Source organism: Sinohyriopsis cumingii, chromosome 7, assembly GCF_028554795.1.
Source record: "Sinohyriopsis cumingii isolate HCF-2022 chromosome 7, ASM2855479v2, whole genome shotgun sequence".
Classification (NCBI taxonomy): domain Eukaryota; kingdom Metazoa; phylum Mollusca; class Bivalvia; order Unionida; family Unionidae; genus Sinohyriopsis; species Sinohyriopsis cumingii.
This window is the reverse complement of record NC_142967.1, coordinates 134,076,443-134,093,408: the sequence shown is the minus strand read 5'-3', so window position 1 is coordinate 134,093,408 and position 16,966 is coordinate 134,076,443. Positions and strand designations below refer to the sequence as shown.

General features: G+C 33.8%; 1 protein-coding gene across 1 annotated transcript in view; it reads left to right on the top strand.

Moving 5' to 3' along the window:
• LOC149796166 (uncharacterized) overlaps positions 1-16,966 on the top strand; it is a 140,033-nt gene continuing 123,067 nt past the window's right edge. The window contains exons 1-2 of the mRNA XM_089966106.1: positions 1-596; positions 6,831-7,179. Of these exons, the coding sequence (XP_089822232.1) occupies positions 6,850-7,179 (330 nt within the window). The 5' untranslated portion in view covers positions 1-596; positions 6,831-6,849. The remainder of the gene's footprint in view (positions 597-6,830; positions 7,180-16,966) is intronic.

Sequence of the window (16,966 nt, the reverse complement as noted above, 5' to 3'; positions counted from 1 at the left end):
ACACTGAGGGACTGTGTCAATCAGTTTGACCGCGGGTTTACTTGACAAAGAACAAGTTTTAAAAAAAGGCGACAGGAAACAATGGTATATTTGAAAGACAATGTTCATGTGATCCAGTCGTGTATTTCTGCTATTTACTTAACACCTTGAACACGGGAGCACGGCAGTTCAGTAAAGTCGATCGGTACTGAACCAATTCTCTGATCAGCTGTCAAACATTCGGTGCTTCGATCTATTTGTTGACCATGTGGATTACACACCTAGTGAGAAAATTCACATAATATAATACATCTTTTATACTTGCCAGAGGATTTTAAAACGAGTGTTTATCTGTTGTGTCGAAATTTTGTGCTTGGCATTTAGAGAGTATTTCCAATTTTCTGAACATGATACAGCGGTGTGTGTGAACCTGTGTACAGAGTTGACAGTAGCCATGACTTCGTGGTTTTGAATGTCGTTCTTTCGCCTACATAACGAGTCTCACTCTGTGACGTGTGTGTGTCTGCAAGAAATCCACATACCATATCGGATTTTCCGTTAGAAACTTTTCCTTCCTTCAGATGTGTAGGTAGATACTAAGGTCTCCAGGACAGAAGGTAAGAATACATGATATATAAGTTTTCGATAATAATAATAATAATAATAATAATAATAATAATAATATTATTATTATTATTATTATTATTATTATTATTTTTATTATTATTATTAAACATGGCTTTAAGCTTAACATGTATTAGCTACAAACAGGTTAAACAAATGTTACAACTCTAGGTCTTTATCTATATAATAGAAGGAAGTGAAGCCAACTAGTTTTGTAAAATCAACAAATAATTTATTTCTCTAAGATATTAAGTGAAAATTTTTAAAGACTGTATTGTGAATTTAAATCCCAGATAATCCAGAATGTTATGTCACAAGTCCAAAAGTATAGAATGTTCCGAACAAATTCCAGAATTCCAATAGTTATTTTGAATGTGCTGAAGTGTCATTAGTCTTAATGTGCTGATGTACAGTAGTCTTGGATGTGTTGATGTACCACAGTGATACAATCCAGCATCTCTTCGAGTTCTCCATAATCCCATAGTAGTGTTTTAGTCCAAAAAGTCAATAAGCACTTTGCAATTCCAATGAATAATTTAAACTTATTATTCTTGAATTATATTTCAACACAACCACAAACTCTGATCATAGATTCCCAAAGACTGATATAAAGCTGAAATGAACAATGGTTACCAAACCTTTTTGTATACAAACTTCACTTGACCTGCAATGCAACAGATTTTCTGGAAAATGAAAAATTCTGATGGAAAATGCCACCAAATTGTAACAAGTTTGCTTCCAGGACATTCTAAATTTGCAAGCAAGGTCAGGTCTTGAACTAAAATTTAGTAAATATCTTGTTAACTTCTTAGAATAATAAGAAAAATCAGGTCAGCATTAATTTCACAATCCTCAATCACACATAAAAATTAAGCACACAGTATAGATATGCAAAACAACAAGCTGCTGAGGCAGTGTACCATCCTCAGTGGTTATCAAAACAACCCTTTCTTACTGAGGTTCAAATTCATGACCCAATAGCTGTAGCTGGATGCTCTACTGAGTTAGTCCTCAAATAATTTTTTTTAGACAGGCCCTGGACTGACTTAAAAAAAAAATCACAAGCCTAGACTTCTATTTCCATATGCCCAAAATTTTCCATTTTTTTATATTATTTGTCATGAACTCTTGCAATAGCTAAAATAGGTAATGCAGTTATCATTAGTGTTCATTACTTCTATTCATTAATTTTAGAATTATACTCTCTTAGGTTTAATTACTAAATTTCTGGTGCATATTTATATTGAGACATATGACTCAGTAAGATAAAAACATTTGGTCATGCTAATTAATGTAACCTTTTTGAATATTTATATCATCTTCAGTATCTCAAAATATTGAAAGGTTATTTATAATCAGACCACAGAGTAGAATGAAAATCAAATGTATATTTTTGGTTGTTTCATTGTATAAAAAGTTATAAAAGTAATTTAATCCTAGAATTTTCTTTGTACAGATTTTATATATATATATTACATGTATGATATCAATGTTCTTAATAAAGCCAAGACCATAGTTTTTTTAAAAATTCATAATATCAGGATTGATTCTGCAACTTTAAATTTTGGGAGCAAATTTCACCTTGTATTTAAAAAAAATGGGGGATTTTTCTAAATATAGGCAAGATTTAATAAAGAAATATATGTCAGGCTTGAAAATATTATCCATTCAGTTTAATTTTCAGCATGACTTTTTAGAAATAAGGCCAAATTTTTGGAGTGACACATACTAGAATTGACCAACATGAACTTGACGTTTACATTTTTTTCATTGATCATACCCTTTGTATAATCTATAACCTGTCCAGGTATGGATCAGAAATAAAATGTTAATACTATCTATTGACACACTGATGTGAATAGACCCTGAATCATAATCCACAAGATTTTACTAGAGATAATAATTGTCATTGACAATTACAGTGACGAAAATTCTTCATATTTCAAACACCTACACCCACCCAACCCCACACAAGATGGAGAAAGAATAAAAAGTTATCATGAATGTCAACATGTTCCCAGCATCGTAGGGAACTTACCATAAACTGTCAATAGAAATAACATTTTACAAAGGATGCCATTTTAAGAATGTGAATATAGTATTCTTATTTTGCTTCTGTGCCATGTAAACCACCCTGTTTAAACAGATATACATGTAATTTTATATTTTCTGTGCTGTATAAGCTAACCTGTTTAAGCACTTTACATGATCTATGCCATATAAACCACCCTGTTTAAGCAGACACTGTTTGCATCATCTGTGGCATATAAACCACCCTGTTTAAGCAGACACTATTTTACATCATCTGTGCCATGTAAACCACCCTGTTTAAACATACACTGTTTTACATATTCTGTGCCATATAAACCACCCTGTTTAAGCAGACACTTTATATGTTCTGTGCCATGTAAACTACCCTGTTTAAACATACACTGTTTTACATATTCTGTGCCATATAAACCATCCTGTTTAAACAGACGCTGTTTTAAATCTTTTGTGCCATATAAACCATCCTTTTTAACAGACACTTTTTTATATCTTACATGCCATCTAAAACCATCCTCTAGGTACATACTGGTATGTACAGTTGTTACAAAAAAGATTGCATGGGTAATTAACTAGTTATTTTTCTAGCAACTGATAATTTTCGACTTCTTCTTACTAGGAAATGATTTCTCAGTTATTCCCACTTTTGGCAGGTAGAATCTGTAGATTTATACAAGATCTGTTTTATTCATTAGTTGAAGATTTTAGCATTTTTAAACTAGATGTCTATACTCTGTACCCGTTTATAACAGTTTTTCTAACAGCATCATGGCAGTTTATCAGCAACTGATTTGACCTCCATCACATGATGTAGTGAATCTAATTTCAGTTAAGGTAATTTTGAAATATTTCTTTTTGTCTTTTTGGAAAATAAAATTATAATTTAAATAAGTGTTGTATCAATCTTCTCAGTCTGATATGAGGTCCCCTTGCATTAATATGTGGTTAATGAATACTCTTTGATCTCCTATTGTCACGGGCAAGAAGTGGAACACATTACTGTGCTTATTATAGCCAAGGGACTTGCTTTTTTAACTAGCTTTTTGTGTTCTGTATAAAACACCTGGTAAATCACTTCCTTGGCTTAGTCAGTCAGTTACATGTAACAGCCCTGGTTTATAAAGGTACTGATTAGAACTACTGGTAGTCATGTATGACAGTGAACATTATTCTTTTTCTTAGAATTTATGCCTCTGTGTTTTCTTTGACTTATTGGTACTGTATATATTCATGTACAAGTCAAGTCAAACTGAAAACAGCAAATATCCTGATCTGCCATCACATAATGCACCTGCATATCAGGATCTATACTGTTTATTCTTCTGAGTACTCCTAACAAATTGCATAGACCCAGATCTGCCATCACATTATCTGATGGTGGATCTGGGTCTGTGCAGTTTGCACTTGGGCTCTTATAAGCAAGTATATACAGCACATTACTGGGAGCAACTGAAGCACCTCCTTTAATGTGACTGGTTCAAAGCATTTTCTTGGAAAGAATTTAATTTACTACACTTAAGATTTTGATGTATGGTTTTATATTGTGATATGAAAGCAATTTTAAGATAAAAGGAGATAGTAGGTAAATGAGATAAGACAATACCTGGTTGATTTGTGTCAAAGGAAAATATATTGATGATGCCTCATAATCTATGTTCTTACTAGTTAATATCGTTTGGATTTTTACATGACAAACAGCTACATGCATGCAAGTGTTATTGACAATAAAGGCCTTTGATTTGACTTGGTCTTTTGGCATTTTAAGTTATCAGTGCCTGCCTTGTGTGATAGACCAGTATAAGAAATACAATGAAACAGTTTCTTGTGTAAGGTAGTGCTGTGTACCTGAATATGTTAGCTGTTACTTCATATTTTTGATTAAAATAAAAAGACACTTTCCAGACATGATGACTGGTAATCACATGAAATGCATAATATTCCAAGACTTTTATTATTAGGGCAAAGGGGGCATTTTATGATTGTCTGGACTTATGATTTTGGGAGACTTCTCCTAAACATTAAAGTTATAGACTTCATACCTTAGGATATTATTTTGGGATGGTCTGTAGATGTAGAATGCAGATTGGAGAAATTTGATCCAGTCAATGGAGGGGGGTGGAATAAGTTTGGCAGGGGTGGACATGAGCATGACTTACAAAATTGTGGTATACAACTAAATGTATTGAGAATGTTTGCTTTCAAACAATGTACCATTTGTGAACTTTTGTAAAAAAATAGGAGCCCATATTTTGATTCAAGAATTCCTATAATTACCTGACCTAATATCACTGGCTCTTTTGTCACACCATTTCTTTTTTGTTCAATCATCATACAATGGCATTTTTAAAGTTAAGCATCAAATTATGCACTAAATCTGTCAGTTTATATACTGTAAGATTTACATGTTATTAGATCTATATCCTTAATAAAATTTTGTATATATCAACTACTACCAACATTTTTTAAGATAGATGAATCTTTAAATAACTCTGAATTTTGAAGCATGCTTGTTGTATTTGTTTACTAGTCTAGTTTCATGTAGTGCCTTCAAAAATATCTTACCATTTCAGAACTTGCACCTGTAGTAATTTTTAAAACTGGTTGAGTTGAATTATGAAAAGTAAGTTATCTTTTTAACTTTTTTGTTCTGACATGGATTGGAAAGTAGTCAACCTTGGTACAATAACCACTCAGTAGATCAGGCAGAAGCTTGGAAAGTAGTCAACCTAGGTACAGTAACCACTCATTAGACCAGGCAGAAGTTTGGAAACTAATAAACCTAGGTACAGTAACCACTCAGTAGACCAGGAAGAAGCCTGGAAAGTAGTAAACCTAGGTACAGTAACCACTCAGTAGACCAGGAAGAAGCCTGGAAAGTAGTAAACCTAGGTACAGTAACCACTCAGTAGACCAGGCAGAAGCTTGGAAAGTAGTCAACCTAGGTACAGTAACCACTCATTAGACCAGGCAGAAGTTTGGAAACTAATAAACCTAGGTACAGTAACCACTCAGTAGACCAGGCAGAAGCTTGGAAAGTAGTAAACCTAGGTACAGTAACCACTCATTAGACCAGGCAGAAGCTTGGAAAGTAGTCAACCTAGGTACAGTAACCACTCATTAGACCAGGCAGAAGCTTGGAAAGTAGTCAACCTAGGTACAGTAACCACTCAGTAGACCAGGCAGAAGCAGTAGTAATGAACAGGTTGTTGTTATGCGCTTTGATACATTAGTTTAGTGTTGTGTGGCACAGCAACACAAGTAGGTTATTTAGTGCTGAGACCATTGGAGTAAAGAGACATTGTCCAAGGATATACCATAGGTAGCTGATCCAGTGGTAGGTTTTGAACCCACACCACTTCCATTGTGAGTCCAGGATGCAGTTTGCTCAGCCACCATTGCCTGCCTCCATTAGACACCTGATACAGTGTAATCTATGTACTGGATGATGTATTGGGCCTATTACACATCTTGAGCTGACAGGGAGGAGGGGTAAGGCATATCAACACATTTTGACTTGTATGTAGTCTTCAGGGTATGGTCCAAACCCTACTGTATGTCTGATCATCCCAGGTTGACTACTGTGTTGTGTCCTTGGGCAAGACACTCTACTCCCATTGCCTCAGAATGAAACAAACTTCTGTCATTGCTGTGCCTTAAAACACCAAACAAAAAAACAAACTTAGACACAGGTGGTCATTTTATGCAGTTGGTCACTTTAGCTGGTTTGGCTATATACAGTCACAAACACTTTCAGGATTGAATGGAATTTAATTAAAAAAAATAAGTCTTACTAAATAATATGGTGGAAGCATGTTTGTTCATGTGACTGAGCTTTGAAATGAATGATCCAAAGGTGTCAAGTTCCATACCAAACTCCCACCCCAGGCCAATCACAGTTGGCATCCTCTGTGTCATGTACTTAGAACTAAGCTCTCATTTCTTTTGCATATTATAACCAGTAAAGATAGTAAAAGTTACATTAAAAACCAACCAGCCCATTACCATGTGACTTTTATTTTCTCATGGCACCTTATAATATTTCTTTGCAGGTCATTTAAACTTAGATTTGTTTATCCAGCTGCCAGATAAGCCAAACTTTGTCAGTGGAAATGGTTTACAACAGGTCATTATAACTAATCAATATCGAAAAAGGCTTTTAAAAGTGTTTGTATTTTTTTCAGGTAAATATTGATTTGAATAATGGGAAACGGTGCATCAGCTGATGCTGCTTCATCAGCATCAAATGGACCTGACACAACTCCATTGTCACCACCGCAGTCTGCTCGTAGTGCAACAGTAAAACGCAACAAGCAGTTTCAGGAAGTTGAATTAAAACCTACCCCTGGCCCAGGGCCAGGCGATAAACCACAGTCGAGAGGGCAACACTCCAGGTCAGGCGACAAACCACAGTCGAGAGGGCAGCAGCAGCAACAGACAACATCATCACGCAATCAAACACAGCAAAATCCAAGAAAGGGGGATGATGTTGGTGCCTCTGGAACAACAGGTCGGCAGTCACAGACAAATAGAGTAAGTATTTGTAAAATTATTTGGGTACTTTTGTTAACAAGAGATTGGATTGAATTGCACATGAAAAGAAGGAATCTGAAGGTTTTAAAATTTTGTATAAATAATTATTAACTGCTTAATTGATCAATAATATTATAGGAGTTGGCCCATAGTTTTCATGTCAGACACAGTATAAAAGTGAGGTGTGCCCTAATTGATAAATTCCCAGTTTCTACTTACCTACCAGCTATGAGTTTATTCAACTTTTCTATTGACAGCCACCAATTTTCAGGCTGGATTCTGATTAGTTTATTTTTTGAAATAATGTTTGAAATGCAAAGCTTCTGTCTAAAAGTAGCATGGTTAACTGATGATCTGTCACTTTGGTCAGTTTTGTTATTTAATATATACATACCATATGTATTCCCTTACAAATATAAACTGCAAAAAATCAAGATCCTGATGTGCTGTGCATAATGTGCCTGCAGACCAGGGTCTATGTTGTTTGTTCTACTGGTTACTCTTAACAAACTGCATCGACCCAGACCTGCTGGTGTATTATTTGATATCAGATCTTGGTTTGTGCAGTTTGCATTTGGATTTGACTTATAAGTGGGTACGTATGATAAATTCAAACTGTTACAACTTAACTATCTTTGACCCAGTTTGCATACTTTTTAACCATAAGTCAAACATTGCACTGTAAATAACCTGGTAAAATGAAAATCTTTGATTCTGTAGAAAATGCTTTATTGGTTGGTAGGTGTTGTTGTCTTTGATTTGAGAATTTGTCATTATGGTTGAACAGAAAACTGGTGAAAAGGGGACTGTACACTTTACTCAGTGTTCACAAAATAATGTTTTTTTCAGTAAGTGTTTTGAAGACCATTATTACAGACCTAGTATCCAAAACATTATCACTGTCAAATTTTACACACTTATCATTGTCATGAAAAGATGAACTGATCAAATTTATTAGGCCATTACAGCAGTTTTTCAGGGGTTATGGTTTATTTTGTTCAAATTCAGGACTTTTTGACAAAGTCATGTTTGCTCAATTATGCAGACTGGAGGAAGACATGTTAAATTTGGTAGGCATTTATGTATTATATTGAGGGGAAAAAAGAAGTAAAAAAAATGAAGAAGAAAAACAACTTTATTTGATGATGATAATTGATATCTTATGAGCCTTGTCAAAATAACTTATTTTTTGCAGTAAGCATGATTTATGTTCATGGCATGTTTTCACAGATCATGTGACAAATTGTTTTATTAGGTAGGGTTTAGTGAGCAAACATATTATTAGAATAAAACTGGTTTCTGTGCACTAGGACTAATAAGCATGGGACTGGTGTATACTGTGCCATTCACTGTAGTACACTTGTTATTTCTGATATGAATATGTGAAGAACAGCATATATCTTATTCTCCAATAAAAAGACCAGAAGGCAAACCTAATAAATGTTTTAAAATTTTGTAGGCTGGCATCCTATCACATAAGGTCTGACATAAATGACACGTAGCGATCTTTAAAAACAGGAAAATAAGGCAAGATGACTGTTTCAAGTTGAAGTATACAGCACTCCTTCATTACAGTGCCATCCATTATAGAGTATACTGGCTAATCATGAAGCTGCCTTATAAGGAAATGCATTATATATATATATATATATATATATATATATATATATATATATATATATATATATATATATATATATATATATATATATATATATACACAATTTTACGTTTAAAAAATGAGATCTATGTCTACACTAGTTTTATAACAGGAGCTGTATTATAATGAAGGGCCTTATAGTTAGGGAGTGCTGTACTGATTAAATTTACAGGAAGTAATAAAAAAGAATGGCAAATATCATCTGGTTTCACTTTTAATATTTTATTTTACCATTTTGATCACCATTGCAAAAATGTTAGAATATTAACTGAAAACTGTTTTGTGACAGTATTTTGAAACAATCCACGTTTCTTTCCTCCCATTTTTTCTGTAAATTAATTACAGATTTCTTTAAAGCCAGCACAAAGAATGCCAATAATAGGTTTTGGTTCTATGCTTACAGTAAGTTGGAAGGGAGATGAGTTGGTAATACAGAAAATCAAATACACATATAGGTTTAATTCTCAAGTCATGATATTCAACGTGCAAGTGTCTTTTAAAGATGTTTTATCAGTTTGATCATTAATAGGTCATTTCTTTCATGAGAAAATATTTTTAGTTCACTTTATTGTTTATTTCAGTCATCTTCACCGGTATGGTATTTAAAAATAATTAGATGTCAAGCACACTGTTGTAATTTTAATTGTGTTATGTGTGATTTTGTGTTTTTCCTCATCTAACATGGCAAATTAAACTTACTGAGAATGCAAAATACAGGTACATGTATATACCATAGTCCAGAACTTTATTTGAATGTTTCTGCTGATAAACATCAGAATTTTTGTATTCGTTTTCTCAAATGTTTACTTTGTTTTCTTTAATTAATCTTTCACTGTTGTATCTGTCTCATCTCAAAACAGGTAAAACTTTTTAACAGAATCCTTGTCCTCTAAATGAAGACAACTTTTCCTCCATCCGATTGTGCTCAGGGAGAGATTGGACATATAATGACATGGTTGCAACTTCTGTCATTTATTTCCATAATGAAAGAGAATGGTGCTTATATAGTTTTATAAATCAAAACAACAGTCATGTGAAAGAAAATTATAGTCATTGAAATGTAGACACTCTTTTCTTCATGTATTTGATAAGAAGAGTCTATGATCTTCTTTGCGTGCAAAATTGGTGAATTTTTCAATACCCCTTTGGCTATTATTTTATTAACAGTAAGTAAGAGGGTACTTTTCCCCATTACTATCCTGTGTAATGACTCTGTACAAAATGATCAGGTTTTTGTGATTTTGATCGCTTGGACCATTGGCTATACAAAATGATCAGGTTTTTGTGAATCACTTGGACCATTGGCTATACAGAATGATCAAGTTTTTGTGATATTAATCACTTGGACCATGGGTTATACAAAATGATCAGGTTTTTGTGATTTTGATCACTTGAACCATTGGATTAACAAAATAATCAGGTTTTTGTGATTTGGATCATGGGCTATACAAAATAATCAGGTTTGTTGTGATTTTGATCACTTGGATCATGGGCTATACAAAATGATCAGGTTTTTGTGCTTTTAATTGCATGGACCATTGGCTTTACAAAATAAATTTTAATCACTTGGACCATTGGCTATACAAAATGATCAAGTTTTGTGATTTTAATCACTTGGACCACTGGCTATACAAAATGATAAGGTTTTTGGGATTTTAGTCATTTGGACCATGGGTTATACAAAATGATCAGGTTTTTGTGATTTTGATCACTTGGACCATTGGCTATACAAAATGATCAGGTTTTTGTGATTTGGATCATGGGCTATACAAAATGATCATGTTTTTTGTGATTTGGATCACTTGGATCATGAGCTATTCAAAATGATCAGGTTTGTTGTGATTTGGATCATGGGCTATACAAAATGATAAGGTTTGTTGTGATTTTGATCACTTGGATCATGGGCTATACAAAATGATCAGGTTTTTGTGATTTTAATTGCATGGACCATTGGTTTTACAAAATAAATTTTAATCACTTGGACCACTGGCTATACAAAATGATCAAGTTTTTGTGAATCACTTGGACCATTGGCTATACAGAATGATCAAGTTTTTGTGATTTTAATCACTTGGACCATGGGTTATACAAAATGATCAGGTTTTTGTGATTTTGATCACTTGAACCATTGGATTAACAAAATAATCAGGTTTTTGTGATTTTGATCACTTGGATCATGGGCTATACAAAATGATCGTGTTTTGTGATTTGGATCATGGGTTATATAAAATGATCAGATTTTTTGTGATTTTGATCACTTGGATCATGGTCTATACAAAATGATCAGGTTTTTGTGATTTTAATCGCATGGACCACTGGTTTACAAAATAAATTTTAATCACTTGGACCATTGGCTATACAAAATGATCAGGTTTTTGTGATTTTAATCACTTGGACCATGGGTTATACAAAATGATAAGGTTTTTGTGATTTTGATCACTTGAACCATTGGGTTAACAAAATAATCAGGTTTTTGTGATTTTGATCACTTGGATCATGGGCTATACAAAATAATCAGGTTTTTGTGATTTTGATCACTTGGACCATGGGCTATACAAAATGATCAGGTTTTTGTGATTTTAATCACTTGGACCATTGGCTATACAAAATAATCAGGTTTTCATAAAGTTAAATATTCTATTTTTAGTACAATGGTCTGTAATTGGCAGGTTCTAATGTACAATGTTTTGTATAACAATGTTCCAGTTACCTTCACCTATTGTTGTTGGAACTATTTTTATATCACGAAAGTCATCATTCCAAGCTACAGACCAAAATCTGCTACCCTTCCTGTGCATCCATTGCTGCTGGCAGTAAGACTTCTTCATTTTGAACACATATGCATAAAGCTGCTGAGCCAATCATCATAAGCAAAATGTTCAGAAAAAAGTTTACCCATCTTGACTTTTCATACCTATTGACAAAGTTTATATTCCCAATAGTCAATTCACAGCTGACAGAATGGCACTTTCATTGATGTGCTAGAGTGTTGTTGGTGCATTTTCATGACAAACGATGGAATTTGGTTGCAGGCATCCACAGGTGAAATAAGAGCATAGTGGATGTTTGCTCATGGCTTATGACAATGCATTCCAGTTAGTTTTATAGTTTTTATTATAAGATTTCTGCTTTATATTAACTGGAATTTAAAGTGATATTTTTTGCATGCTCAGTGTGGTTACTGATATTGTGAAAAATCACAGTTGTTGTTTTATAATGTTTTATTTGATCTACCATTTGTCACTAGTTTGGCTATTTAACATTACTAATGGCTGTCTGTTGAGTGCTTGAGTACAAGTTATTTGTGTTGTATTTAAAAGTCATGGGAAAAAGCATTTATTTTTGTTATGCATTCATTGTTTTATAGTATTTGTCTATTGCAATAATTTAAATGATGTCTTTGTATGTGTGTTAGAAATGATAAAGCTTTTCTTTTGTTTGTATGTGTAAAAAAAACATGCTAACTTTATTTTCATGCATTCTGTTGTAATTATGAAGTTAAGCTTATAACTGCATTTACGCTTTCCGTCATTTATTGTGTTACCTATAATAGTTGATGCAAGAGGTAAGACAGTGTTACAGTATTATACCTGTATTACCATTTGCTGTCCCAAAAAATGGGGTTATGTGAGAAAGCTTGAATGTAGCTTCTTGTTGGTCAGTGTTTTTTCCAAGGGTTTTCTGGGTTGTTTCCCCACCAAATACCTGTATATTGGTCACCATGTATCACCTATCCTGTGTTGAAAAATGTTATTAAACTCACAAAAACTAAACTAAACCATTTGTTGTCACAAGTAATGGTGGTACTTTCATACGTTGGTGCTTTGTAGACTCATACTATTTTTGGGTGGTCATTGCTTTTTAAGTTTGGTTCCTTTGTGTGTAGAATTTTAGCTTCCTTTTTATTGATGTTGTGGGCTTTTGAAGATAATCTTGATATGGGGTTGAGATAAACCTTGTAACCCATTTCAGAATAGGCCTACAGAAGCAGTCTACCTCCCCACCCCTGGGACTTATGCAATAGTTGTGTTTCAAAAAGTGGTTACATAACTCTAAATTTATTAACTTTTGATTCAGTTTTGGTTTCACTGCCTTTCATTTTCATTCAAAAGTATGCAATTCAGTTAACGTTACTACCATTCATTTTAGCTGTTATTGAATCCTAATTTTGTTGTTTTGGACAAATAATTTAATTGTTTTAGGCATCACTAAAAATATTAAATGTAATAATATCCTTACAATATCATATGCAAAATTTGCACAAGTCAGAATCATGTAAGTTCGCAGATACATGTATAGGGAAAAATGTATAATGCAAGGGAAAACATCATATCATCAGAACTGCCTGGACTCCCTTTTAACAGAGATGTTGATCCCTACTGGTTGTAGATTGTGTCATTGGTGTATCCAGTAACATTCTCCATCTTTCTGATTAATGTTGCTAGTAGAGAGCTCTGGATCAGTTTGGATAATTTCTATTATCTGATACTGATCACAATTTGAAACTTCATATCACCTACTATTAAGGCTGCATAATGAGTAAAAACACTATCATGCAGTTATCATCATTGTTGTTTTATAACCTATTATCATCATTATTGTCTGTGTAATTGATAAAATTACATGCAGCTCTAACTATATCTGTGTAATAATATTTTCCTTGTCAAGGAAGGGGCTCATCATAAGATCTAAATGCATTCTTGGCACATGTGTATGCTTATGTGCCAAGAATGTATTTTTTACGGTATTTGTTTTGGGTATAAATTTTACTTGGTATTTTTTGTATTGAGGAGTATCAAAAGTTTCATTGTTCCCACATTTTTAGATATAGTGTGATAAACTGTCCATAAATGCTTGTTGTTACTGAACCTCTGGGTGGAAATTAACCATACTTGTTGCTTCTCAATGCTGAACTTCTGGGTGGAAATTAACCATACTTATTGCTTCTCACTGCTGAACCACTGGGTGGAAATTAACCATCTGTAACACATAGATTTCCTGTGTAATACCTACTGTCTGTCTATTAATGATACTTGTTACTGAACTGCAGGGCAAAAATTCACCTTGTTTGACACTTAGATTGCCAACATGATGCCCATTTGCAACAGGTTATGATTTTTTGGATACCTCACCTTGGGTCCCTGGGAGAGGTTTGGAGGTGAAATATAAAAACACTTGCAATTAGAGTGAAAGTTTTCAATAAACTTTGTAAATGAATCTGTAGTCAGATATATATATATATATATATATATATATATATATATATATATATATATATATATATATATATATATATATATATATATATATAGTTGTTTGAGGACACATAACAGATTTTTGTCTGTCTGCTACCCCTGGATCATGGTTAGTTGGGAGAGGGCATGCAATAAAATGGTAACATTTTCGTCTGCTACCCCTGGATCATGGGAAAGGGTGTGCAATAAAATGGGTCAGGATTTGCAAATGAAATAGTTTGCTAAAATGGTATATTTAAATAGATTTTCTTCTCATTTCTCAGTATGTTTATGGGGTGGGGGTTATGGAAATTTGGCCAATAGTAAGCCAATGTTTCACCAGAATATGAAGGTGCCCCCAAGGGAAAAGTTCAAGTTCAAATATTACTGGAAGAACATTTTATTATGTTTAGTATCTTTATGATTCTGTAGAACAGTGAACAGTATGCAGCTAGCAAGAACACCACCAAATCTAAATATGGTCTATGGTATTCTTTTGCCAAACAGTGAGGAAATGTTATGGGTATAGTAACACTGTATTGTTCTTTTTCTAAACATGGAGGAGAGTTGCAGGTATGGTAATGCTGGTGTATGTGTGTGTTTTGTTTCTTCTAAATATGGAGGAACAGCTATGGGTATGGTGACAATGGTGTTCTTTTCTTAACATGGAGGTACAGTTATGGGTATAGTGACACTGGTGTTCTTTTCTTAACATGGAGATACAGGTTTGGTTATAGTGACACTGGTGTTCTTTTCTAAACATGGAGGTACAGTTATGGGTATAATGATGCTGGTGTTCTTTTCTTAACATGGAGGTACAGTTATGGGTATGGTGACACTGGTGTTTTTTTCTAAACATGGAGGTACAGTTATGGGTATGGTGACACTGGCGTTCTTTTCTAAACATGGAGGTACAGTTATGGGTATAATGATGCTGGTGTTCTTTTCTTAACATGGAGGTACAGTTATGGGTATGGTGACACTGGTGTTTTTTTCTAAACATGGAGGTACAGTTATGGGTATGGTGACACTGGTGTTCTTTTCTAAACATGGAGGTACAGTTTAGGGTATGCTGACACTGGTGTTCATTTCTAAACATGGAGGTACAGTTATGGGTATGGTGACACTGGTGTTCTTTTCTAAACATGGAGGTACAGTTATGGGTATGGTGACACTGGTGTTTTTTTCTAAACATGGAGGTACAGTTATGGGTATGGTGACACTGTTGTTCTTTTCTAAACATGGAGGTACAGTTATGGGTATGGTGACACTGGTGTTCTTTTCTAAACATGGAGGTACAGTTTAGGGTATGCTGACACTGGTGTTCATTTCTAAACATGGAGGTACAGTTATGGGTATGGTGACACTGAATTTTTTTCTAAACATGGAGGTACAGTTATGGGTTTGGTGACATTGGTGTTTTTTCTAAACATGGAGGTACAGTTATGGGTATGGTGACACTGGTGTTCTTTTCTAAACATGGAGGTACAGCTATGGGTTTGGTGACACTGGTGTTCTTTTCTAAACATGAAAGAACAGTTATGGGTATAGTGACAGTGGTGTTCATTTTCTAAACAGTTATGGGTATAGTGACAGTGGTGTTCATTTTCTAAACAATTATGGGTATAGTGACAGTGGTGTTCATTTTCTAAACAGTTATGGGTATAGTGACAGTGTGTTCATTTTCTAAACAGTTGGGTCTAGTGACAGTGGTGTTCATTTTCTAAACAGTTGGGTATAGTGACAGTGGTGTTCATTTTCTAAACAGTTATGGGTCTAGTGACAGTGGTGTTCATCTTCTAAACAGTTGGGTCTAGTGACAGTGGTGCTTATTTTCTAAACATGTGGGTATAGTGACAGTGGTGTTCATTTTCTAAACAGTTATGGGTATAGTGACAGGGTTCATTTTCCAAACAGTTATGGGTATAGTGACAGTGTGTTCATTTTCGAAACAGTTATGGGTATAGTGACTGTTCATTTTCTAAACAGTTATGGGTATAGTGACAGTGTGTTCATTTTCTAAACAGTTGGGTATAGTGACAGTGGTGTTCATTTTTTATACATGGAAGAAGAGTTCCATAGTAACACAGGCACAAAAAGGTTTTCATGCTTCTTCTAATAATCCTCTTTAAAATTAAATTTTGCATTATCATTCATGTTAAAGAAATCCCAAAATGTATCTGTTATATGTTGCTGTATTGTAGGATCATTGTAACAGGGTTCAGGATTTAAATCGACCTGCAAAAGTAAATTAAGCGGTAGTACATTATATAAGAACAGCCATTCATGAAAAGGGTGATTGGGTACAAGTGATTTCTCATCATGTAAATGGAAATGAACATTTAAATACATGAATCATGTATTTGCAGAGAAAACAGGTTTGAATATTATAACTTTAGATTGTTCATATTTGAAAACCTGGACCACTGCCACATATTAAGGGTCATTTTCCAGTAAAAGCATTGTATTGTTTTACCTGTGGATTAAGACATCTGCTAGTCTTAATTTCAGTTCAGTACTAGTTAGGTTATGTTTAAAGAGACTACATTGTGGTTAATTTAAATGGAGCCCAGCAAATCTTTCCAGCAACTCCTTAAGAGAATTTAATCAAATTTGAGAAGAAGCATACAGGTTTTGATTAAATCCTGCTAATCCACCATCAGACAGAAATGTTGCTACTAAAAATAAAATTATAAAAAAAACAACAACAACAATTTTTAATAGATTTAGTTTCAGAATGTGCCAAACAGAATTTAACTAGATTTGATAGAAAGCACTGAGACATGAAGGTCATTGAAGATTGTTTGGTTTTTTAAAGTATGCTGATCCATCATCAGTATGGCTACTTTTATTAAAAAACAATTTTAAATGACTTGTCCTAAAAAATTATGCA